Source organism: Nicotiana sylvestris, chromosome 8 (genome assembly GCF_000393655.2).
Source record: "Nicotiana sylvestris chromosome 8, ASM39365v2, whole genome shotgun sequence".
Lineage (NCBI taxonomy): Eukaryota > Viridiplantae > Streptophyta > Magnoliopsida > Solanales > Solanaceae > Nicotiana > Nicotiana sylvestris.
Window position 1 is genome coordinate 176035773 of NC_091064.1, and position 25345 is coordinate 176061117.

Genomic DNA, 25345 nt, shown 5'->3' on the forward strand with positions numbered 1-25345 from the left:
GTGACTTTGGACTGACCAAAACGCCCCCGTGACAACTGGTATCAAAGCGGAGCAGGTTCGTGGCAAGATGACCGGTGGCAGATTTTGTGGTGCTATTTGAGAACATGGCCGGTGCACAAATGTTGAACTGCATCAAAGGGTGGAGCAGTTGGAAGCACTCGTTGGCCAGTCTCTTGAAGTAGATGGTGATTCTTGTGTTCTTGCGAGAATGGCACATTTAGAGGCAGATTATGCGGCGAGGTATGAAACTACGCTGGCAGAAATGGCCTTGGTATGCAAGGAGAAGGAAGAACTGCGCGAGGAAGTGGTTCAACTTCGAAGGGCATTACAAACTGCTGCCCCTAGAAGTGATGAACGTACAAAGTTGAGGATTCCGGAGCCAAAGGCATATGGGGGTGCAAGAAGTGCCAAAGCAATGGAAAATTTCTTGTGGTATATGGAGCAGTATTTCCAGGCTGCTCGTGTTCCGGATGATGAAAAGGTAATGATCACACCAATGTATTTGACTGATGATGCAAAAGTGTGGTGGCGTACACGAGTGGTAGAAGTGGCAAGTGCTGGACTGCCCAAGATTGAAACTTGGGAGATGTTGAAGAAGGAGTTAAAATCCGAATTCCTTCCAACTAACTCGTCATGGGTTGCACGAGATGGATTGCATCGCTTGAAATAATAAAGTGGCACAGTAAGGGAGTATGTCAAGGAATTTTCATCCTTGATGCTGAATGTAAGTAATATGGCAGAGAAAGACAAGCTACATTACTTCATGAGTGGATTGAAGGGCTGGGCGCAATTGGAGTTGAGAAGGCAGAATGTTCAAAGCCTCTCTACTGTCATTGCAGTGGTAGATGCGTTGGTTGACTTAAACTTAGGTGATGAGTATGTTGAAACTTCGCATTCAAAGTCCAATGGAAGGAAAGACAAAGCAAGGGAATGGAAGAAAAACGGGAAAGGCCAAGCTGCCGAAGATGAGGGACTTGCCAAGAATATGAGAAAGGAGATTCACAACGGCAAGGAAATGAGTGCAAATTCAAAGGCTGCTTTACTTGTGGTGGACCGCACTTGAAGAAGGACTGTCCGATGCAGGCTAGGATGAATGCTATGCTGGCTGCGGAAAAACAGGAACAAGTGGCGGAGGCAAATGCCATTATGGCAGATGTGAATGGAGCAACAGGGTTGTTGTTTGTCAACAACCTCGTGGGGCTGATTAATTGAGTTGGCTCGACGAGGACATCGATTTTAAAGGGTACGGGTAGTTTGTTAGGACCTGACTCTTTGTCATCGGGCATGGCACGGCTGTGGTAAGGATTGGGGCGTGATGACCTTGTCATTGGCCTATGTACGGGCAAAACGATCATGCGGGCGACGGACAAGACATTGTCATTGAGGGCTGTTGTGGGAAAGTATTAGCCAAGGTCTTGGGACAGGCAAGACATGCTTGGCAAAGGCTTGACAAGGCAGTGTGGGCTAAGTTGGGGCCGCATGGCATGGCATGCACGCCAAAAGTTTGTGGCACGGGCACTTTGGTTGTGGCAGCTAAGTGCGGGCTAAGCTAAGGCAAGACAGAACTGCGGGATGATGGCAAAGGCTTTCAATAGCTAAGGCAAGGATATGTGAAGGAAAATACAAGCAATGGCACGAGGAAAACGAAGTTTGACATGGGCAAGGCAGAAACTCGACCAAGGCAGTGTGCGGGCGGCAGTGGCGTCGAGCGTGTGCAGCAAATCATGGCGACAGGTTGCGGGCAAGACATTGGTGCGGAGCAATGTCAAAATGAGCTAAGGCTTGGAACAAAGCAAGCCTTGGGCGTGAAGCATAGCTGATCAAGTCAAAGGGCACATGCAAGGCACATGCCAAAGTAGTTGGCGGTTATAGTTTCTTAACCACTTGTACCCATAACTTCCCATGACTGATTATGCTTGTATCCATTATCCCATTTCGTGCAACATGGCCTAAGTAGTTGGGGATGTCAACTACATGTTAGGAACAGATTTAGCATTAGCCCGACAAGTGGCAAAAGTTGTAGACAACAAGTGTCAATGTGCTGTCAAGTCCTAAGGGTTGCCTATATGTTATAAATAGGACCTTTGGACTTAGTCAGATGGATGTGGGGGAATTTCGTGTGAAATTCTAAGTGGGAAACAAGAGTGAAACGTGAGGATTTCAAAGTGTTTCAAAAGGGACTAAGGCTAGGCTTGGGCAGGTCTTAGTGTTGGCCAAGAACGACTTGTGTTCTTTATCAAAAGTGGGCTGTGAACAACTTGTGTTCATAGCAAAGTGAGGGGTCCTTTGTATATTTTCGAAATTAATGCAAAGGTTGGGATTTTCCCGTATTTGCTTGTGTTCTTATTGAATTGCTGCCAAAAATTCGTTAAGGGCCAAACTTGCTGAAATTTGGCTAAGTGTTTAGGAAAAGCTGAGTCAAGTGCGTGACTTGACTGCCACACGGTTGTGACTTTGGACTGACCAAAAACGCCTCCGTGACACTAAAATTGTTAATCACATGTGGATCCAAATTTTAAATCAGTAGGTGCAGAATATTATCATACCTACTAACCCATTATAACAATCGATTTCCATTTGGCTCAAGTAAAACAATTTATACAAGATGGAGAGGTAGTTTTCTCCATTTTCTTCAATTCAAAAAAAAATGTAAAACTAAAATGTACATACATAAAACTTCAAATGGAATATAATTAAATAACACTAAAACAAATAAACGAAATGATTTGCTCAAGAAGATACCAGAGGAAATGAATAAAGAATGACTGCATAAAAGAGCCTCTCAACTAGCCTCGAAAGCGTTTTGGCCATTTCAATTTTTCACGTCTTAAACTACTTTGCGAGTCGGATTTTCTTATTGATTCATCTCTTCTTCTCGTACTAAACAATTACGCCTCAATCTCAAATTAATTAAATATTATATAAATTCTCACAATCCATTTGACCGCCTCGGCCATTTAAAAAATAATAAAACAACTAGTTTTGTGCTAGATACTTTTTTTCTTTTCAAGTAATGCGCCAAACACTGATGCCTATAGACTTCTATGGGATATATTCTTAGAGGTAAAACTTTCTCCTCTTCATTCATGACGTCCTTTGATCTCAATCTCACAATGTCATTTCCTGTGAGCCAGAACCTCTGCATTTTTTCATGGAAAATATTCTCAAAAAGACAGTTTGCCACGTCCCGATTAGATTACTTACCACTCTTAGTTTTAAGTAGGAAAAACCACAACAACAACAACAACGAAAAATTAATAATAATAATAATAATAATAATAAAGCGCTCTTGATCCCTGTAAAAAAGATGCATACACCATATTTCAGCATCATAACAAACCAATATGAAGGATATGGTCATTTTGGTCAATGAAAAGGTTCCTGAATCTTGGTAAATAAGACAGCAAGGGATAGCAAGCATTCAAGAGATATAGGGGTTTCACTATAACACGACAATATTAAGTATACATGGTTCAGCTTGGGCAACTAAAAACTTCCTGAATCTTGGTAAACAATCGAGACAACAAAGGGAATGAATGCATCCAAGAGAGAATGGTATCACTATCTTTCCCATAAGAACAGCTCCAACTTCCTAACAATAAAAATAGCATATTTAGCTATATGCAAATCAATTTGCTGATAAGGAACCCGCTAACACAAGCACAGATTCAACGCGTGAAGCCTTGAAGGGTTAAATACTATGAGTTGTGGGCAGCGCCAAGAACCAGGACCGAAGAACTCTAGAGCAGCTTTCTTGAACCGTGCCCCCTTTCCCGGGATGCAGATAACAAAATTCCTCAAATTTGAACCTACAACTTGTGGAAATACAGAATATTCAGTGCAGTGGTAGGAACACAAGCTTCAAGATTGCCGTGGGAGAACCAGCTTTGGATAATGTTCTGAAATGTGCTAGCTCGGGTAAGTGCATCAGGCCACCTATCCACCAACCTGAAACCAAATTCAGACGCTGCTGAAAGTATAGATGGTTCATCAACTCTTCGAAAGACATGACAAAGGATTAGAGCTGGTGTACTATCCTCCTTATCGCCTCTGTCAGATCGGATCAGCTTTTTTGCAGTTGCAAACAAAGGAGAGATTGCATCAGCAACATAAGTGACATCTGTGCCTATTATGACATCAAAACCTCTATCATTTAGCCTCTTGATGGACTCTACATCATCTCTATTTCCCCACTCAAGCTTTTTTGTTATTAGACTTGCAAGACTTAATGCTTGGAGATTCAGAGCGACATTCTGGTTTAACAGATCAAGTGCTTTTGTGTCTCCATCAGTGGCAACCACAAGATCAGCAGATTTAGCAGCAACCATAGAGCAAATGCCCCCACATCCACAACCCAGCTCTAAAACACTTTTCCCTGAAACAATGGTCTGGTTAGTAGCAAGCACAGAAGCCATAAGCCGAGCTGATTCCCATAACATTAAGCCAGTTGATTTGCAGGTATGCTGATACTCTTTTGAGAGGACATTTATCTTGAAAGAATAGTCTCTGGAGATGACATCAAGAATCTAGAATGTTGACAAAGAAGTATGTAAGTCAGTAACTAGCGGACAAAACATTAAAACATTTAGGAGTCACTTTATACAAGCTTTTACGGGGGATTCAAGTGACCCCAACTTCATAATTCTGAAGCAATTACGATTAACCACCTGGTTCATATTAGAATATGCTACCCAGGCAAAACTGACAACAGCTATCCTTGACCAAAAGTATCAATCTTTGAAATACTGATATTACTATTTAATCAGGAACCTGTATCTATAAACTCGGATCAGATCCCAGAAGTAAATTTGACGAGATACAGCAAGAACATTTAGTTTATTTGAATTATAAAAAGGATCATTTGCACCCCTGGATCAACGCACAAGCATTACATGTATACATAGGTCATGATTGCTTAACCATAATGTCAGTGCTAATGCATAAACACCACAAACGCTAGCCTGTCAGTGCTATTATCCTCATAATTTCAGTATCTTTCATAACAGCAAAGAGGAATTAATGCTAGATGTGAATGAAAAGTCTGTACCTCCTCCTTGGGAGATGAAATACCAAACATTTCAAGAGCCATCCCCTCGGAGATATCAACTTCAGTCTCATTTGCAGAGTCTTCATGGGCAACTTTTTGTATTTCAGGCTTGTCATTATCCTTACCAAGGAATTTCACCTTGCTTTCAGTTTTCCCTCCAGATTTCCCACTACCAACACGGAATACAGCTTGAACCCAACGCCTGAAACCACAGCAATAAAGTATGTCTTTATCCAATACAGCAACAGTAAATCAAAAAATAATACTCGAAGTCAAGTATCAAATGGATGAGATTTTGGGGGGAAACCCCAATACAAGAGAATATTATTAATGCAATACACTCTCTAGCTTTGATCTTCATCTAAGCATCAGTTCTTAATTGTATGTGGTCTGCATTTTGAACCCACACCACAAACCCGACAAAATTTTTTAAAAAATAATTTATCAGGACCACAACCCCCAACAAATTTAAGCACTGAAAGAGCAATGTTGAGCTGTGTGCAATATCAAGTTTCCATTAAGGAATACCTCCAAAGCTGCTCCACATGTTGCCTCTCAGTTCATGGGGAAACTGCAAATACTCAAGACGAAGGTTGGAGGGGGACAACAACAACAACAACGACCTAGTGAAATTCCACTAGTGGGGTCTGGGGAGGGTAGTGTTTACGCAGACCTTACCGCTACCCCGAGGGGTAGAAAGGTTGGATGGGGGGGTAAAATCTAAAATCTTTAAGATTTGAACAAACCTCCAACCCAAGGAAGAATTGAACACAAAGGAACTTTCTCTTCAATAGCAAGAGTTAGACAAGAACGGCATGGCTAATTTTGCAGGTCAGAAAGGATGGAAGGAATGATACTTATGGATTGCTATGAAGGCCAGTTCACAGCTTAGAGAATGAATATTACAGTTCTTTGCATGTCAAGCAAAGAGATTCTGTGGGGAAGGCTGATCTAAATAAGGATTGCTTCAAGGACTCTTCAAACATGTTCCTTCTTCACATTATGAATCCACTTTAATTGGTTAAGAAACTGATTTAGGTTCAATGAGATCATAATCAAGAAGGGAACTATAACTTTCAACAAGCTAGGGGTATATAGTCAACCTATATACCTCCTACCTCCACATTAATGTAGCTCAAGATGATCAGGTATGTACCATCAAAAATTAGCCTGACATGGCACAAACTAGTAAAATATTTTACATATCTTTCACCATTTAAGAGAATTGAAGGTTCTGTCAGAAGACATCCATCTCATTTTTATACATTAATAGCTATTCTCAACTAATACCTAAAGTAAATGTACTAACATGACAAACACTATTCTCAACTAATTTTATCGCCTATATACATCTTTCTCTTCCATTACACCAATATCTTTCGCTAAGTTTGCATGGGTTCCAAGACATTGTGGGTCTTTCCAGAAAACTTCCTTCGGTGTGATTTTACGTCTTCCTTGTTTCCTTAAAACACCTTCATTCACCATGATTTCACACCTGTGAACTAGTGGATTTGAAGGTAAAAGTAATTTTGCTAAATTACTTGCAACTTTTAGTGAATATGGTCATTTTTAATCTTGTCTAATTTTGTATGACCACACATCCATCTTAGCATCTGCATCTCGGCAACACTCATCTTGTGGATGTGTTGGACTTCAGCGCCCAAACATTCACTCCCTGATAATGTTGTTGGTCTTATAACTGTTCAAATTCATTGATCTATTACAATGTTAAAGTTAAACTTTGATACGATATTTCCTCTATCAAGTTTTCCAATTTATATGAAATTCTTTCCATTTTGGAACGTTAAAAAATGTTTGACATCATCTCAATATTATGTACAACTGTCACAACAGTCAAAAATTCAAACTCATTAATCTATTCAAATTTAAACTTTTATGACTAACTTTTCAACAACTATAATATTTTCTTTCAATATCACTAATATAATATTTAAGCCAATCTACAATCTAACTTAGTATCCAATCAAATACTCGCATACAATAAAATGGAGGAAGTAACAAATAAAAAGGTAACAAGCATATACCTATTCATCACCAACTCCCTTGACCGATTTTCCACTTGCTTGAAACACAAGATGTGCTCCTCAGAATCAAAACCATTTTCATTGAAGAGATTCACTAAGAACTCATCAGAAAAGTAGAAAGCCCGCTGTTGATAGAAATAAGCTGCTATAAGATGCTCATCAACAATATAAGTCCCATTCTCTGAGAAAACTCAATTTGTATCAGTAGAACTTACAGTCCCATCACCCCGAACATAGAAGCTATCACTGATTTTTTGTTCCTTGGAAATAAGCCTTTCCTGGTAATACAAACCATGTACGTATAAATCATTCCCAAATACTTACATTTTCAAACAACTAATATTAAAAAAAATTATATCAGTAAGTCCAGAGATAAAATAACCAAAAAAGTGATATTACAACCCAAACTTAATCAAGTTAAAATTCAAAGGCCGCCATCCCATCACAGTATTATGCAACTTAAGAAGGCAAATAAGTATATCTAAAATTATTACAAAAAATAATCAGTTCATGCAATATGGTGAACATACAATGATAAACAGATTAAGATACTATGTGATGAAGTCTAAACCTGTGCAAGGTCACCAGTTGCATAGTCACGAAATAAGACACAGCCATCTTTCTGGAAAGGAAAAAGTATAAGAGTCATGATAATGAAATCAAACAGCACAACCAACGAAATATTTAAGAACTTGTATCTCACCTTCAGAACTTTTCTGATGTTTTGTAACATCAGAGGCATCTTCTCAGGGGATACTGCAGATAGAACAAATATCTGCTTAACTAGTCAGCTTATTTGTTAAATAATATATGTTGCATAATCTAACCAAAATTGGAACAGAAATAAACATTCAAGAGTCATGCTTTAAGTATATAATTACGGGCCAACATAATTTGTTATGCAGAAAGTGTGTCGATAAAAGTGGAATAGCCCACAAATTATAGAAAAAAAACTTTGGCCGAGTACCATGGTAACAACATCCACTGATGAAGGAGAAATATGCTGGATTACGTCATCCACGGTTGGATCACAGACAAATGCATTCACCCGAGCATCATCAAAATCCTTGTGCGACTGCAATAAACTTCTAACATGAATCAGTGACTGTATTTGCACTTTCGCAACACATCCTAAAAAAGAAACTTACCCTTCGCATCAACCACAAGCTAACATGCAACCTGTCAATAAAAATTGCTCTTCCACCTGACTCACACTCAACCAACATGGAACACTCTAACTCCCCCCCCCCCAAAAAAAAAAGGAAAAATAAAACACACTCAGGATTGGACATATGGTGTGTAGACAACAAATATGGAGGCGCAACATTGGGTAAACCAAGAATATGGCTGACTCTTGATATCATGAAAAGAAGGGAGAAGAGAAGTGATTTTGAGAACGAATGAATTGATTATTCCCTCAAGCCTATTGGAATTTAAATACTTTAAGGACCCGTTTGGCCATAGATTTTGCCAAAATTTATTTGGATTTTTTTTGGCAAATAAATATTTGTTTATAAAATTTATCCATATTTTGACAAATTCCCAAAACCCAAAACCAACTCAAGAGCTGGTTTTGGCCCAAAATATTACTATTATATTTTTTAAAAATTGCCCTAAACTTTTGTATTTTATAAAAGAGCTCACCATTTGTTATTTTGTAACAATATTGCTTCGTCTTCTAGGTCATTTGATAGTGTATTATGTAGTTCATTATAAAAATGATAATTTTGTACCAAATTTATTTATGTCCATGACTATGGTTTGTGATAATATATAATGAATGTTATAGATGAAGGTTGGGTATTTGTGATAGTTTTTAGAATTTGTGGATATAAGTCATGTTTCATGTTTTTTCAAAAAAAAAAAGTAAAATATGTTTTGAAAACTGATGTCCAAACACGTTTCCATCTTCAAACCAAAATTCACCCAAATCAAATTTTTCAAAACAAATTTGGGAATCTATGGTCAAACGCTAGCTAAATCACCTAAAAAAAGGGAACATATAATTACAGTCTAGATATCTTTCTAATGACAAAACTCTAGGGATTGTCGAGCTTTCCATGTTTAGCCGGTGTACACTCTTGTCACATTTACATATTCTTAACACAATCCAATTACATGTTCCAAGGAAAACCTTTAGAGCATTGGAAAAGTTCCTTTGATCTATTAACTTTTGGCTTTGCGAAAAAGTTAGTTCTAGCCTTCAAGCAACTGTTACAGAAATGTTGTTATGTGGTGATAACATTAAAAATGAAAGAAATGCAACGTAAGATTATAAGACCCACGTATCATGGACTCTAAGGCATTCTAATGTGCCTCAGCTCTACAAACGACATAGCATGGCAATGTGTTTCAAAAAGAACCCAACCCAAAAATAAGAAATCTCATATGATAAATATTACTGAAGCAGATATATCCAAAAAGGAAAGGGCACATATCCAACACAAGCAGCAAGATGAGCCAGATTTTGTCAATGACTCGTTAGAAGTTTTTTGGTACGGTTTTTGAGAAATGGGCATGCCAACAAGCTGAAAATTCTCAACCTCCACTTGATTCTGACAATATTTAAACAACTAAAGGGCAAATACTTCATGCCATTGTTACTTTTAGAGGGCCACTGAAAGAACTAAATATATACCTTAACTAAGTTCACAGCTCGAGGTGAAAAATCGCAGGCATGGACAAATATATTTGGTATTGTAGCAAGCAAAGGAAAGATGGTATTTCCAGCCCCACAGCCAACCTGTAATAAGCAGTATACCATCAGTCCAAGTGTAATGGAAGAAAAGATGAACCAATTCCTTTAACAAACAATATCACATAAATATATGTTAGATTATGATCATCGCATAACAAGAAGGTTAACTAAGCTTGAAAAAATTAGGAGCTTTCAACAGCATTTATTTGAATGCCGAAAAAGCTGATAAGAAAATTACAACTCTCTTGGTGGACACCACAATGGCACCAAAAGTTAAATGATGGTAGCAAATTGAGCTCCTAAGAAAATACAGGAGATAATCTCTATATGATGAAATAGACGGGCATGTACATCCTGTCACAAAATTGTGCTAAAATAGATTGTTAGATAACCATTTGTTATACTTCCAAAAAAGAGGGGCTCAGAATATTCGAAGGATAAAAAGAACAAAAGCATACTAAACTAGAGAATTACCTCAAGTATGACTTTCCCCTCAGTCCCCTGCAAGGAGTAAGAACAAGATCATATCAATATTCAAATGTACCATCGGAGTTTGAGAATAAAAATCATAACTTTCCATAGTCTTGTTCACTCACAGAGAAGTATCGGCCCCATTCTTTGTCCAGGTAGTGCCTGTCTTTAAAGAACTGATTCGAATTTCAAATCCACAAGAAAAAACACCAAAAAAAAAAAAAGACAGCAAAGCATCATCAGTTCAACCACTCAAGGAGGATCAAAAATCAGGCCTTGAGCAAATGTAACAAGTAAACAGTAGACAAAAAATGGAAAATGGAAATGATAGTTAGAGTAGTAAATTCAGATCAAAGGGTTTAAAGAGGGTATAAGAAACTGTACTTTGTCTTGATGGCGCTTGTAGAAGATATCCCAGTACTTCTTTGCATCTCTTTCGTATTTCTCTGTTACAGAAAAAAAAACAAAGCTACAAATTCAGCAACGAAGTAATCCAAACAACGCTAACCCAAAAAACTAGAGAGATGAAGCAGGACCTCGCCAAAAGGGAGAGATTTCACCAGTGGAGGTGGGGTATATCTGTATCTTAGGTGCTGCTGGCTGCTGATCCTTTTCCTCCATCCCCAACTTCACCACCCTAACTTGGAAAATATTCTGCCCGAAGTCAAGATTTGGGGTTTTATTCTACAGTGAGAGGGGGAGCGAGGGAGATTTTGGTTAGCTAATAATGGAGGCTCAAAAACGCCGGGGGAGGGGCGTGGGTGACCTATCAGTTATATAATTGTAAATCTAAACATTTTGGCTTAAGAATTTATGTGGAATATAATTTTATAAAAAATAACTATGTTTGAATAACAATATTTTAGAATTATTGTTTGAATTAATTTTGTTTAAAGTGGATGTTTTCAAAAGCAGAATACTGTAGCTGGTAATTTGCTACTCTAGTGTGATCAAATTTTTTTCTTTTCTTTCTAACAGTGTCCTTAATTTTTAGGTTAATGTAATGGAGGGAAACGGAAAATGGAATAATAGGTTCTTATTTTAAGTTGCTTCGAGCTATATTATATGAGTATTTTTATTTTATTTTAGCTTTTTTAAGGCAATAAATATTTATTAAACAACCCAGCCAAAACAGAGTTACATCAAGGAACTATCTATGTTCTCCAAGTGAGAAGCAACAGAATAAAGAATAGAAGTTAAACATGAAGTATAGAAATCCCAAATTACACGAGTTTCATACTATAAAGCTATTCGAGCAAGGGAGTGAGACGTTTTATTCACATCCTGCTTAGTCCAATTGAAGGATAAATCATAAAATCGATTCGTCAAAGACAAATAATCCCAAATGACAGAGGCGGCTTAACCCGCAGTCCACTAAAGCGGCCGCTTTAGGCCTCCCAAAATTAGAGGTCCCAAAAGTTACTCTTTTTATACGTAATTTAAATATTTATTGTATTTATTATTAAATAGTGATAAAAAAATTCCAACTATCTTTCGCTACTTTGTCACCAATCATTAATAATATAGTTTTATATTTTACATTGTCTTTTTTCGGAGTTGATTGAGAAAATTCAAATGAGAGTGAAAGACAATTAAATCTGTAGTTACTTTCTAGTTCTTCTTCCTCCAACTTGAATAAATTTTATTTACAGTTCTAAATTTGTAAGATATTTTCTTTCAAAATCTCAATAGACATGCTTCAAGCTAAATAGATCGTAAAATATTTATCATCGTTTTAAATACAAATTTTTACATGATTGTTACTTTGGGAGGCAATGTTATATAGTGAGTTACGTTGATGGTCATGTAAAAAGAAAAAAATTAAAAATTAAACTTAATAAAATCTTATCAAATGTTAGTAATGTTTTAACAGATATTAAAGGGGTTAGTTACATCGTCAAGATGTAATTGCATCTCGAAAAATAAAAAGAATAAACTTCAACAGAAATATCTAAAATTATTAAACAAGTTTAAGGTCTCTTATTACGTCTTGGCTTTAGGCCTCTAACATGCCAAATGATGGTACCAAATTCAGACAAATTTGAATTAAGAGCAGTGAGCACCTATTGACAATAGAATTCAACCATCACCTTATCAATATTTAGGCCTTTGAGCCATTTAAGCGAGAAAGCTTCAGCATTATGGGAATCCAAACCATTGCCAAGTATGATCAGTGATACACACATCAATACTTATATGGTTTTTCAGCTCAACTCTACTATCGTGTGTCATTCTTTCCAACAACTTTTACAAGTTCAATTTGATGAGCTAAGTTAGAGCCAAATCCAGATTCTTTCATCTTGGCAATCTTGAAGTTGACTGTAGAGAACAATCTAGTCATACGTATGAACATTGTTTCTATTGATAATATGTACCCAATTTCAATCATATTGGAACAGATAAGAAATAGATCAAGAAAAAAATTACATAAATGCGTTCATTTTCTCAAATGATACTAGTAGATGAATTGAAAAATGTGATATAGTAATAAATACAATTATGATACCAGTCAAGAAAAACCACTGTTCTTTCTAATATCCTAGAATAAAAAATATACATATACCATCTTGATTTTCAAGAATTATACCCTGCTTCTCTTTTCACCAAATGCATAAGAAATGAAAGACCACCAAAAATCCAATAATAATGGAGCCATGAAGTGGAAAAGAAGTTGCCTTTGAAACATAAAAATAGTAGTAAGGGTAATTCTTCTGTCCATTGGCCGGTGGCGCCTGAGTTGCTGGTATATTGATAATATTAGGAGAACTAGGAGGTGTAGGACAATTAGAAGAATGAGAAGGAGGAGGAGGAGCACCAGTATATGTAATGTAAGATGGTGGTGGAGATTTAGGTGATGGCTGTGACGAGGAGGGTGATGGTGAACGGGGAGAAGACTGAGATGGCGAGGGGCGGAGTGGGGCGAAAAGTGGTGGCGGTGGTGGTGCTTGTACTAGTACCGATGATGGCGAAGGTGGTGGCTTGAGTTTGATAGGGGAAGGTGGTGGTGAACAAATAACAGGACATGTTGAACAATCACTTATGCAGAGTAAGCCTGCTTGTGTATTATTATTAGTTTCTTGAGAATTTGCTTGAGAAAATGTAACACAAAGGAGCAAAATAGACCATTTTGTTGTTATGAGAGCTAGTGAAAGAACTTTGGCATGTTTCATTTTAGTTCAAAGATAGCCAAAAGGATGAGTTTGCAATGGTTTTGTGATTGAAGAAACTTGTGATGCCAAGTGATCTTTGCTTTTATAGAAAACCTTTTAGCACTTCCAAGAATCTTATTCATGCTTGTTTGAGGCTCTTTCAAAAAGTAGAATATGAATATATGCTTCCTTTTGGATAGAAAAGATAAAATGTTTGCTTTACAACTTGGTAAGTTACCATCCTTCTACTTTCAATTCCATATAAACAATTGTTCCCTACACACTGCAGAAAGTGGTGAATAGAGATTTAAGTTTTAATTTTAGTTGCTTTTTGACTTGTTTGTCTTAGAGTTTAGTGTCATGTTTGAATTATTTATACAGAGTTTAGTGTCATGTTTGAATTATTTATACATTCTTTCCCACTATAGACCAATTTTCTGGATTTTTGTTAGCCTTGGCGTGCTTATGCTTTTCTGAGTCGAGGGTCTATTGGAAATAGCTTCTCTATCCTCATAAGGTAGGGTAAGGTCTGCGTACACACTATCCTCCCTGGACCCCACAGTGTGAGATAATATTGGGTATGTTGTTGTCTTTATTGTTGTTGTTGTTGTTAGCCTTGGCGTAACTGGTAAAATTGTTGTTTTGTGACCAGGAGGTCACAGGTTCGATCCATGAAAACAATCTCTCACAGAAATGCAGGGTAAGGCTGCATTAGACCTTTATGGTCCGGCCCTTCCCCGGATCCCGCGCATAGCACCATCTTAGTACAATTCTCTTGATGTCACAAAGGCAGCTTAGCCTTGTGGTCCGGCCCTTTTAGACCAATTCTCTGGATGTCACAAAGGCATTGATTAAACAATGGGATATCTTGTCTTTTCATTATGCCTTTCTCTAAACACAATCTATACCAATAGACACTTTATGCTCTCTTTCTCTTTGCATATCCTTTTCTTGAGGAGATAAACTTTGGGATCAACCCCCTTTAATCTTTATCCCAAGTAAAGTATTTTCTATCAGCCATTGTAGATTCCAGAAGATTTTCATGATATATGGTCCACGGATTTTGCAGTTATTGAATAAAGTAGGCATCCTAGTCGGACACTGGATAGAGAATGCATGAGTTTGTCGAGGTGTCCAAACTTGATGAACTAACTGGCCGCTCCTCATAATTCTTGAATACAGTTCCATATCTTTCGCGCAAGGGCGTGGTACAACAAAGTTTAGATATAACTTATAATATGGAGTACTATATTTGTCATCTTCATCGACAAATATATTTGCAGATTCAACACTATAAATAAGAGAAATGAAATCTCATATTGCAGTACAACTTGGGTACTAAAGATTCTTCTGAATATTACCGTGTGTGGAACCTGGAAACATAGTTAAACATATTTGAGGAGTGAAAGGAGTTAAGAACACAAATCTTTTCACATTTTGGACAGTAAGAAAAGTGTTGATAGAACAATTTAGATATATAATTCAAGACGAAAATATATTCTATATACATCCAGAAAGTATGGATCAATGGAAGCACAACACAAGTTTTTGAAAACATTCAGTATAAAAGTTGTTTAATTCTACTTGATGTGCCTTGGTAGCTGAAGCTTTAAGGCAATGCTACAAAGTCCTTGTAGAAAAAATACAGCAGAAACTTCTTCCTTTGTTTTCTTCTCCAAAAAGACACAAATCTTTGTTACTGATAATTAATCTAACAGTTTACAATTTTATGGACCACTCCAACCTATTGCTTTAAAGTGTTGGGTTAAATATTCAAATTCTTTCACAAAACTAACACCTGACAGGTTACATTTTTTTCCCTATATATATGTTGCATAATTAAGGTGATATTTTTGCAGATTTGAACTCTCTTTGTTATGTAATATTGCAAGCTAAAAGACATGCATGTATGAATTATGAAGTTACTCTTATTCTAATACTGATCAAACTTCTTTTGGTCCTGGCCTAAATTCGTCTCTGTCCCTCACATTTGGTCTATCTTTATTTGATAGAATTCACCCAAAGCAAAACGCATTAATAAGGTCTAGGAAGAACAAATGTCATGGTGTTTATAGCGATAACGTTTACACATAAACATTGAGTATTTGAATTGCACCTCTGAAATTCTGGTACAATTTTCTCTAAGATCCAATCTTCACTAAACAAGAAAGAAAAGAAATAAATATTGTAGTTGCATTCTCGTTTTTTACTAAACAATCTTCTTATATATGGATACACTTGAAAGCAATAAAGAAGAAATTATCACATAAGGTTTATGTAAAGCTTATTCGCATCATTATATAGTTTAGAGTATTTTTAAGGGAAACTTACACAAATGTCCCAAATAAATCTCAACTTACCAACCTCTAGCCATTAGTCATAGACTTACTAAAACTAACTAACAAAAATTGAAAAACCAAATAATAGGGTTCTTTCTCTCAAAAATTACATGCAAAAATTGTTGGGAATAAACCCCTTACCAAAATAATATTCACGGTAATAAAGCGGAATAATAATGTAGCACCGAGATACGGTAATTAACAAGAATAAAAGAGTAACAATGACACCAAAATTTTTACGTGGAAAACCCTTCTGAATAAGGGAAAAAAACCACGACCCCGAGAGGAGCAACTGATATCACTATAGTAAGGAATTTTACAACTTTGTAGGTCGGAGGTAAATACTCCAAAGACCACTACAACACTCAAAAGAAATAACCCTCTTTTGATATTCCCACCTCACTACAATATCGCTCTCTCTCTATTTTCCTCACAGACTATTTTCTTATACCTTGTCTGTGAAACCTTACTCTTTCTTTCTCTCTTTGTTGGTGTGAAGAAATGAGAGTTGAAGCTCTCCTTTTATAGCCAAAGCTTCACCCTCTAAAGCCTACAATATTTGACAATTTACACACACTTTTCACAATTCAACAAAGTTGGCTACCAAACCAAAGAAATTCAACAAGGTTGGCTACCAAACCAAACTAATTCAACAAGGTTGGCTACCAACCAAACCAAGTCAACAAGGTTGGCTACCAAACCAAAGAAAACTCTTATTAGGCACATGCCTAATACTTCTTCAATGAGATGGACATCATCAATCTCCCCCTCCAGTCTCATTCATCTAGAGGAGGTAGCACTGTCTTCTAGTTTGAGTGCATGCCGACAAGTTCTTTGCATAGCTCGAACTTGTTCCTTGGTACCACCTTGGTCAGCATATCTGCGGGATTCTCACTTGTAGAAATCTTCAAGACTTTTAGAGATTCATCATCTACCATTTCTCGAATCCAATGATATCTCACATCAATGTGTTTGGTCCTTGCATGGTACATAGAGTTCTTGCTAAGGTCTATTGCACTTTGACTGTCACAATAGACGACATACTCCTTCTGATGCAATCCAAGCTCTTGAAGGAATCGCTTGAGCCATATCATCTCCTTGCCAGTTTCTGTAGCGGCAATGTACTCTGCTTCAGTTGTTGAAAGTGCAACGCACTTCTGCAACTTAGACTGCCATGATATAGCTCCCCCTGAAAATGTAAATAAATATCCAGTAGTAGATTTTCTGTTGTCAATGTCACCTGCCATATCAGCATCTGTATAGCCCTTCAAGATTGGATCAGATCCTCCAAAGCACAAACAATCTCCCGTGGTACCTCTCAGGTACCTGAGTATCCACTTGACTGCTTCCCAATGTTCCTTTCCAGGATTTTCAAGAAACCTGCTGACAACACCAACTGCGTGAGCAATATCAGGTCTAGTACATACCATTGCATACATCAAGCTTCCGACTGCTGAAGCATAAGGAACTTTAGCCATGTTCCCTTTCTCCTCCACTGTTGTAGGACACATCTTCTTACTCAACTTTAGATGACCAGCAAGAGGTGTGCTGACTGGCTTAGCATTCTTCATGTTGAAGCGTTCTAGTACACGTTCAATGTACTTCTCCTGAGATAGCCACAACTTTCTACTTGTTCTCTCTCGAACTATCTTCATCCCTAGAATTTGTTGTGCTGGGCCCAAGTCCTTCATATCAAATGACTTGGACAGATCTCCTTTCAACTTTGCTATCAACCCCTTGTCTTTTCCTACAATTAACATGTCATCCACATACAACAACAATATAATAAAGTTATTCTCAGAAAATCTTTTGAAGTATACACATGGATCAGAATAGGTCTTTAGGTATGTTTGACTTTTCATGAATGAATCAAACTTCATGTACCACTGCCTTGGTGCCTGCTTCAATCCATAAAGACTCTTATTCAATTTGCACACCATGTGTTTCTTTCCAGCTACTTCAAATCCTTCTGGTTGCTCCATATAAATCTCCTCTTCCAAATCTCCATGAAGAAATGCAGTTTTCACATCCAACTGCTCCACTTCAAGATCTAGGCTAGCTGCTAAGCTCAAAATTGTTCGAATAGAAGTCATTTTAACAACGGGGGAGAAAATTTCGTCAAAATCAATACCTTTCTTCTGTTCGAAGCCTTTAACCACCAATCGAGCTTTGTATCTGACCAGCTTGCCATCTCCATCTTTCTTGAGTTTAAAGACCCATTTGCATTTGAGTGGTCTTTTACCCTTTGGAAGTTCAACCAGCTTGTATGTGCCATTTTTCTGGAGAGATTCCATCTCTTCTTGCATAGCTTTCATCCACTGGTTCTTTTCTGGATGGGACAACACCTCCTTAAGACTTTCTGGCTCCCCCTCATCACTGATGAGGACATACTCTGTGGAAGGGTACCTGCGTGACTCTACCCTTGGCCTCTCTGATCTCCTCAGAGGTTGAGGTTGTCCTTCTCCCTGAGTGGGGTGCTCCACTTCCTCGACACCTTCATCAAGTTGCTCCCCCTGCTCAATAACCTCACCAGGTTGCTCCACCTGCTCGACAACCTCGTCGGTTGTACTTTCTGCACTTGTGGGATTGTTAGAAGTAGAAGGAATAGTAACAAAGTTAGGAATTATACCATTCTTCGCCTTTTCTAATATATCAGCAGCAGTTCCAACTTCACTTTCTCGGAAGACTACATCTCTGCTTCTGATGACCTTCATCTTTACAGGATCCCACAGTCTGTACCCGAACTCTTCATCTCCATATCCGATAAATATGCAGGGAATAGATTTATCATCCAGCTTTGTTCTCTGCTCTTTTGGTACATGTGCAAAAGCTCTGCAACCGAACACCTTCAGATGCGAGTAGGACACCTCCTTGTTGGTCCAGACTCTCTCTGGGATTTCAAACGCCAACGGAACTGATGGACTCCTATTGATCAGGTAACAGGCTGTCTGAACTGCTTCACCCCAGAATGACTTAGGCAGTTTAGCCATTCTGAGCATGCTTCTCACCTTCTCCACAATGGTGCGGTTCATCCTCTCGGCTACGCCATTGTGCTGTGGGGTTCCAGGAACTGTCTTTTCATGTCTGATCCCATGACTTGAACAATACTCTTCAAATTCCCTTGAAGTGTACTCACCTCCATTGTCACTTCGGAGACGCTTTAGCTTTCGACCCGTCTCCCTTTCTACTAGAGCATGAAACTTCTGGAAAACTTGAAACACCTGATCTTTGGTTTTCAAAATATAAACCCATAATTTTCGTGAAGCATCATCAATAAAAGTAACAAAATATTTGTTACCGCCCATTGATTCAATTTCCATTGGGCCGCAAACATCAGAATATACTAAATCAAGTATATTCAATTTTCTTTCAGACGATGTCTGAAATGAGACTCTATGCTGCTTACCAAATAAACAGTAGTCACAAGGTTTTACCGTTGTACCTTTGGCATAAGAAATGAGTGATTTCTTGGCAAGAATCTGCAATCCCTTCTCGCTCATATGACCCATTCTTTTGTGCCACAAATCTACAGAAATCTCATCTTGTGCCGCGTTCAATTCACCTTGGCATATTTCTGCATTTGTCCTGTACAACGTGCCACGAGCAACTCCCTTTGCAATCACCAATGATCCCTTAGTGAGTCTCCACTTTTGATTTGCAAAATAGCTCTCATATCCATCTCGGTCTAAAGCAATTCCCGAGATCAAGTTCATCCGTAAATCAGGTACATGCCGCACATCCTTTAGAACCAATGTGCATCCGACATTTGTCTTGATACAAATATCACCAATCCCCGCAATCTTTGAGTAACTTGTGTTACCCATTTTCACTGTGCCGAAATCACCTGCTACATATCTGCAAAAAAGGTCTCTTACCGGTGTGGCATGGTGAGATGCCGCTGTGTCAACCACCCATTCCGACTCTGAACCTGACAGGTGCATGCATTCCTCTTCCTCATTTATAAAGAGGACAACATTATCATTATTTTGCACCATGGCGGCTGTGTTGTCGTCATTCTTCTGGCCACTGGTTTCACCTTTGCCCTTCCTTGGATTTGGGCAATCTCTTTTGAAGTGACCTGGTTGATTACAGTTGTAGCAATTTCTGACTCTTGATTTGGATCGGTTCTTTGACTTCCCACGAGCTCCGGATCTACCATAGTTGTTCGAACTCCTTTGATAACTCCTGCCTCTACCTTCTGTGATGAGAGCCTGTCCTTGATTTTCAGGCTTCTTTCTCATCTTCTCATTGAGTAGAAGAGCCGATGTGACATCTTTCAACTCAATAGTAGTCTTACCGTGCAGGATGGTTGTTGCCAAGTTATCGTACGAAGATGGCAACGAGTTCAATAGCAAGATGGCTTTATCTTCTTCCTCGATTTTCACTCCGAGGTTGGCAAGCTGTGTGATTAGTCCGTTAAACACATTTAAATGTGACAAAAAATTCGTACCTTCACTCATGTGTAGGGCGTATAACTGCTTCTTCAGGTACAATTTATTTGTCAGCGTTTTGGACATGTATAGGCTTTCCAACCTTGTCCAAATTCCTCGTGCAGTGTCTTCATCAATGATGTTATTTACCACATCATCTGATAAGTGCAACCTAATTGCACTAGCAGCTCTTTCATCCAAGTCAGCCCAATCCTCAGCTTTCATGGTATCAGGCTTTTTGGAATCAACATCTAGAACCTTGTGTAATCCTTGTTGGATGAGCAGATCTCTCATCCTTCTTTGCCATGTTGAGAAACCGTTATCTCCGTTGAATTTTGCTACCTCGTACTTTACTCCGGACATTTTTATTTTTTCACCAAGTATAGTACTACCGACAGTGAATAGTATTTCAGTGAACGAGCAGAACCCGTGCTCTGATACCAGTTGTTGGGAATAAACCCCTTACCAAAATAATATTCACGGTAATAAAGCGGAATAATAATGTAGCACCGAGATACGGTAATTAACAAGAATAAAAGAGTAACAATGACACCAAAATTTTTACGTGGAAAACCCTTCTGAATAAGGGAAAAAAAACCACGACCCCGAGAGGAGCAACTGATATCACTATAGTAAGGAATTTTACAACTTTGTAGGTCGGAGGTAAATACTCCAAAGACCACTACAACACTCAAAAGAAATAACCCTCTTTTGATATTCCCACCTCACTACAATATCGCTCTCTCTCTATTTTCCTCACAGACTATTTTCTTATACCTTGTCTGTGAAACCTTACTCTTTCTTTCTCTCTTTGTTGGTGTGAAGAAATGAGAGTTGAAGCTCTCCTTTTATAGCCAAAGCTTCACCCTCTAAAGCCTACAATATTTGACAATTTACACACACTTTTCACAATTCAACAAAGTTGGCTACCAAACCAAAGAAATTCAATAAGGTTGGCTACCAAACCAAACTAATTCAACAAGGTTGGCTACCAACCAAACCAAGTCAACAAGGTTGGCTACCAAACCAAAGAAAACTCTTATTAGGCACATGCCTAATACTTCTTCAATGAGATGGACATCATCAAAAATTACCTTCCATATTTTTAAGCGTGATTACAACACTAGATACAAGACGGAAAGAAAATTTCATGGATGAAGTAACAAATAAGGTGATGAAATACAAAAATATATACAATATTCCAAAAATCTAAACAAAAAGAAACTTTTTCAATGGGTATAGTTGAAATTCATTGAAAATATATAGATAAGTCAATATACAAAATTTGAGGAAGATTGGAGGTGATTTAGACTGGTTTTATATCAAAATTCGTAATTAAATCGAGTTCAAAAAAGTCTTCTGCGACACATGTATCAAACATGTATCACGCATGTATCTCACACACAGGTATACATGGATATACATGTGATACATAATTGATACAAATATGATACATATGTGATACACAAATGATATGCAGTGTGATACACATATCATTTTTTTCATGTTCAGTTTTTACTTCGAATTTTCAATTCAAACCACTTCAAAACTTCACCAAATCATCCCAAAACTGAGATTCAAGCTCCTTAAGTTGTGCCCAATTTATTCTAATAGCACCCACTCAAAACAAAGCAAAAATTTAATTTTTTTTTTTGCTACAAATAGCTAATTGGCTAATTTGGCTAATATTAGTAATATTTTATCAATTGGCCAATTTTTGTAATGAGCTACTTATAAATGGACATAGCTGATCATTTCTCTATTTTTAATCTTTGCATTGAGACTTATAAAATGGAACCCAATTCAATCTTTCACCAACATATTAATGCTAAATGAGAAAAAAGAGAAGCTGATGAGAGAGACAGCAAATCTCTAGCTAAAATTTATTATTTGGTAATAATCAAACATCACATCCTTTATATTTTATGGAAAAGGTTCTGACTTCTCATGTGTTAATTATATCCCTTAATTAACATTTGGAAAATATATGCCTCCATAATAGTCAGGAATATTCATGCCAAAAAGAGATTTTTGTTATGATAAATATCACATTATGGTGGATGTCTACTCTTCTTCCATGATCTTGATCTCAAATGCTTAATGATATATTCAATGACATATTTTGTATGTTCAATGACATATTCCATGACATATTTTCTTCACTATTTATGCCTATATAAAGGCCTTGTAATAGATAGTAAAATACACACAATTGAAGAAGAAAATCTCTTCCTTCTCTCTATTTTTATTTCTTGTTCATGTTTTACTAAATTACTTTTATTTCATAACACGTTATCAGCACGAGTCTCTAACCAATTGTATATATATCTTCAAAATATTTCCTACATCCGGAAAGATTGCAATTAGAAGTCATACATATCATCTCATGATTAGATGTAAAGAGAAACTACATATGGTAAGTAATGGAACGTAAGAAGGTATAATTATGTTATACTTGTCATCCTTTAATATCTCATATGCACACAACTTCGTACCATACATGTATTGCATAAGCACATATTAATATTACATCATCCATATCACATGAATGGAATAAAAAATTTCGAAGTTCTATATGTGAAAATCATAGTAGCAATTAATTGTTGATATGAGGCATGTCATGGTAACCAAGGATATGTTATATAAGTTGTCTTATGCATATTTGTGTGTTAACTATCTTAAATCTGTCCTACCGCTTTTAACATTTTCTTTTACTTGGATGAATATTTTTTCCTTTTGGATTTTTGCACTTACATATAGTAAAAAAGGGGAGAATAAAAAAAATTATCATACTGATTAGAAGAATAAATCATCTTGAAGAAAACAAGAAGTACTTCACATCTTTATCTAGGTTGATTAATTACTTCTTTGAAATTTGGAAAACAAATCAGCTACTGAGAAAGTATACTTCATAATTTATGGTCGTATCATTTGAAAGCAAACAATGATTAGTATGACTACTAGAAGAGGTATTTTCGAGTATCCATGACTTGCTTGATGCTTGCTACTGACTTACCATTTTCAAGTATTTTATATGAATGATGCACAAGCTACAACCGGTAAGTTGTTACCTATAATGCCATTTTTCAGGTAATATAAATGCTGAATTTATGTATTAGTACTATATATGTGTTGTTACCTATATGATATACTTTTGATAAATTTATTCACTAATTGCTTGGTTGAATTGAGTGAAGGAAAGTCATGGCGTTAAATCAAATCCAATAGGTAGGGTATACCCCGAAAACAACAATATTTTTGAGAGAGAGTCAATAAATATTATGACAATAATTTTATAATCCATTTAAACTCTAATAGAATTTAGAAGAAATATTATGACTACAAAAGGTTGTATTTCATATAGATGCTATAAATAATTAATAAAGCTTTATGATGATTTGAGATTTGTACACTTATTTAAGAAAGCAAATTTAATTTGCTAAGTTGCAAATTAGTTGTGTATAACTTTCTTGGCATGTGTTTGAAATTAAGGTTTGAGAATGAATCTCAATATTGTTTAGCCTATTATGCCACTGATTGAGGGTAAGACATCGGGATGCTCCATAATGATAAGAATTGGGTTCTAGTCCCAACTTATTATGGCCTAACATGTTTTTATATTGGTAAGACATTGGGTTTGAGTCCCACTATACCATATTAATGATATAATGATGACTAAAGAAAAATAATATATTTTTCATTAAAGGCATGAAGATTGTCCCACTTGATTTGCTCCATTCTTGAAGTGAATGTGGTAGCAGTGCATAATAAGTTTAAATGAAGACAAATGGTTGAACAACGAACGTGGGCATTCCAAAGATCAAAATAATAATAATCATCACTATGATTATAAAACGAGAACAATAAGGGTTCTCAAAATAGTCCTTCAAAATGTGAAGGCAATGTTTACCATCAAATTGGTATGAAAATAATAAAGCACATTCCTGATTATGATCCATTCCTTGAAAAGAATGTGACTTGTGATAAGCATTGAGAATGCAAACTCATTCCTAAAGTTGAATGTGACAATATGTGATAAAAGCAATGAATACAGACATGCAATTCATGATTATATGAATACCACACAACTCATCTCTAAGGGAGGTTTGAGTAAAATAAAGAGAATAAATATTATTGTATGGTTACATGAATATGTCATTGGTCGCGTACATGTGATACGCCAAATATTATTTTGGCATGCCTTATAAAAGTTATTAAAGGCAAAATTAAAGCAAGAAATGATTTTGCTTATGATAATTCTGACCATGACAATTTATTATGATATAAGTTTCTCCGTGAAGGAGATATTTACCATATGAATGGTATGATAAAAGATCTTGTAGTACAAAAGTTGTTAAGAGCTCCGGGAAAACCAATTTGTTACTATCCGGATGAATAAAATTATTCATGACATTGATATTATAAAGTCTCAAAAGAAACTTTTTGAATTTCAAATGTATAAGTCAAAGTGATTGGCATATTGAGACTATAAATGAAAGGAAGATTGAATATCTTCATATTTCTATAATCATACCAGGTAAATATGAAAGATTACCCGATTTTCTTTCTATTTGTACTACACAAATATAAGCATGATGCTGGAATCATATGCCACAAGTAAACTAGAGGTTTACTAAAATAAATACTAGTTGGCATGACCGGTTGACCACCCCGGTTCAATTATGATGCGAAAAATTAATTAAGAATTATATTGACATATATTGAAGAATAGAAGATTCTTCAAGAATTCTCTTGTGATGCTTATTCTCATAATATACCAGTTAAGGTTGGGATTGAATCCCTTGATTTTTGGAACGAATAAAAAGTGATAAATATATGGGCCCAGTCACCTGCCATGTGGACCGTTTACTAATATATGATTTTTAATAGATGCATTTATTCTATGGTCACGTGTGCATTTGTTATCAACTTGCAGTTTGGCTTTTGCAAGATTGCTTGCTCAAATTATTAGAGCACAGTTCCAGAATATAAATTATGATAATTTATCTTGATAATACTGGTTTAAATCCAAGTTGGTTTAGCAGAAATTGTATGCCTCCAATTATAGCTAAATCATTGGTTATGAGAACAAAACTCTAAAAAAACGAATTTTGGTATGAGATGTATTATTTAATATACAGTAGCACTTGTACACATCTATCCAAG

At 36.6% G+C, this 25345-nt stretch overlaps 2 protein-coding genes across 2 annotated transcripts; both read right to left on the minus strand.

Annotated features, from left to right (window-relative positions):
- Window positions 1-3420: 3420 nt before the first annotated feature.
- On the minus strand, window positions 3421-11019 carry LOC104234303 (uncharacterized). Its single transcript, XM_009787841.2, has 12 exons — window positions 10798-11019; window positions 10646-10707; window positions 10387-10437; window positions 10265-10291; window positions 9731-9835; window positions 8060-8167; window positions 7796-7867; window positions 7664-7714; window positions 7308-7370; window positions 7093-7217; window positions 5048-5249; window positions 3421-4526 (listed from the first exon to the last, which is right to left on the minus strand). The coding sequence occupies exons 1-12, from the start codon at window positions 10880-10882 to the stop codon at window positions 3810-3812; spliced, it is 1668 nt and encodes a 555-aa protein (XP_009786143.1). The 5' UTR covers window positions 10883-11019; the 3' UTR covers window positions 3421-3809.
- Window positions 11020-12861: 1842 nt separating this feature from the next.
- LOC104234304 (branchpoint-bridging protein-like) lies at window positions 12862-13431 on the minus strand. The gene has a single exon (XM_009787842.2). It carries the CDS (start codon window positions 13429-13431, stop codon window positions 12862-12864), a length of 570 nt encoding a protein of 189 aa, XP_009786144.1.
- Between the last annotated feature and the right edge of the window lie 11914 nt (window positions 13432-25345).

What these genes read in the sequence shown, in the direction of transcription:
- LOC104234303 (XM_009787841.2), bottom strand. Translation starts at nt 10,882, where the DNA reads ATGGAGGAAAAGGATCAGCAGCCAGCAGCACCTAAGATACAGATATAC. An exon ending in CAACTGGTGACCTTGCACAG is followed by an intron (nt 7,371 to 7,663) that starts GTTTAGACTTCA and finishes TTGTATTACCAG; the next exon opens with GAAAGGCTTATTTCCAAGGA. An exon ending in TTTCATCTCCCAAGGAGGAG is followed by an intron (nt 4,527 to 5,047) that starts GTACAGACTTTT and finishes TCAACATTCTAG; the next exon opens with ATTCTTGATGTCATCTCCAG.
- LOC104234304 (XM_009787842.2), bottom strand. Translation starts at nt 13,431, where the DNA reads ATGAAACATGCCAAAGTTCTTTCACTAGCTCTCATAACAACAAAATGG.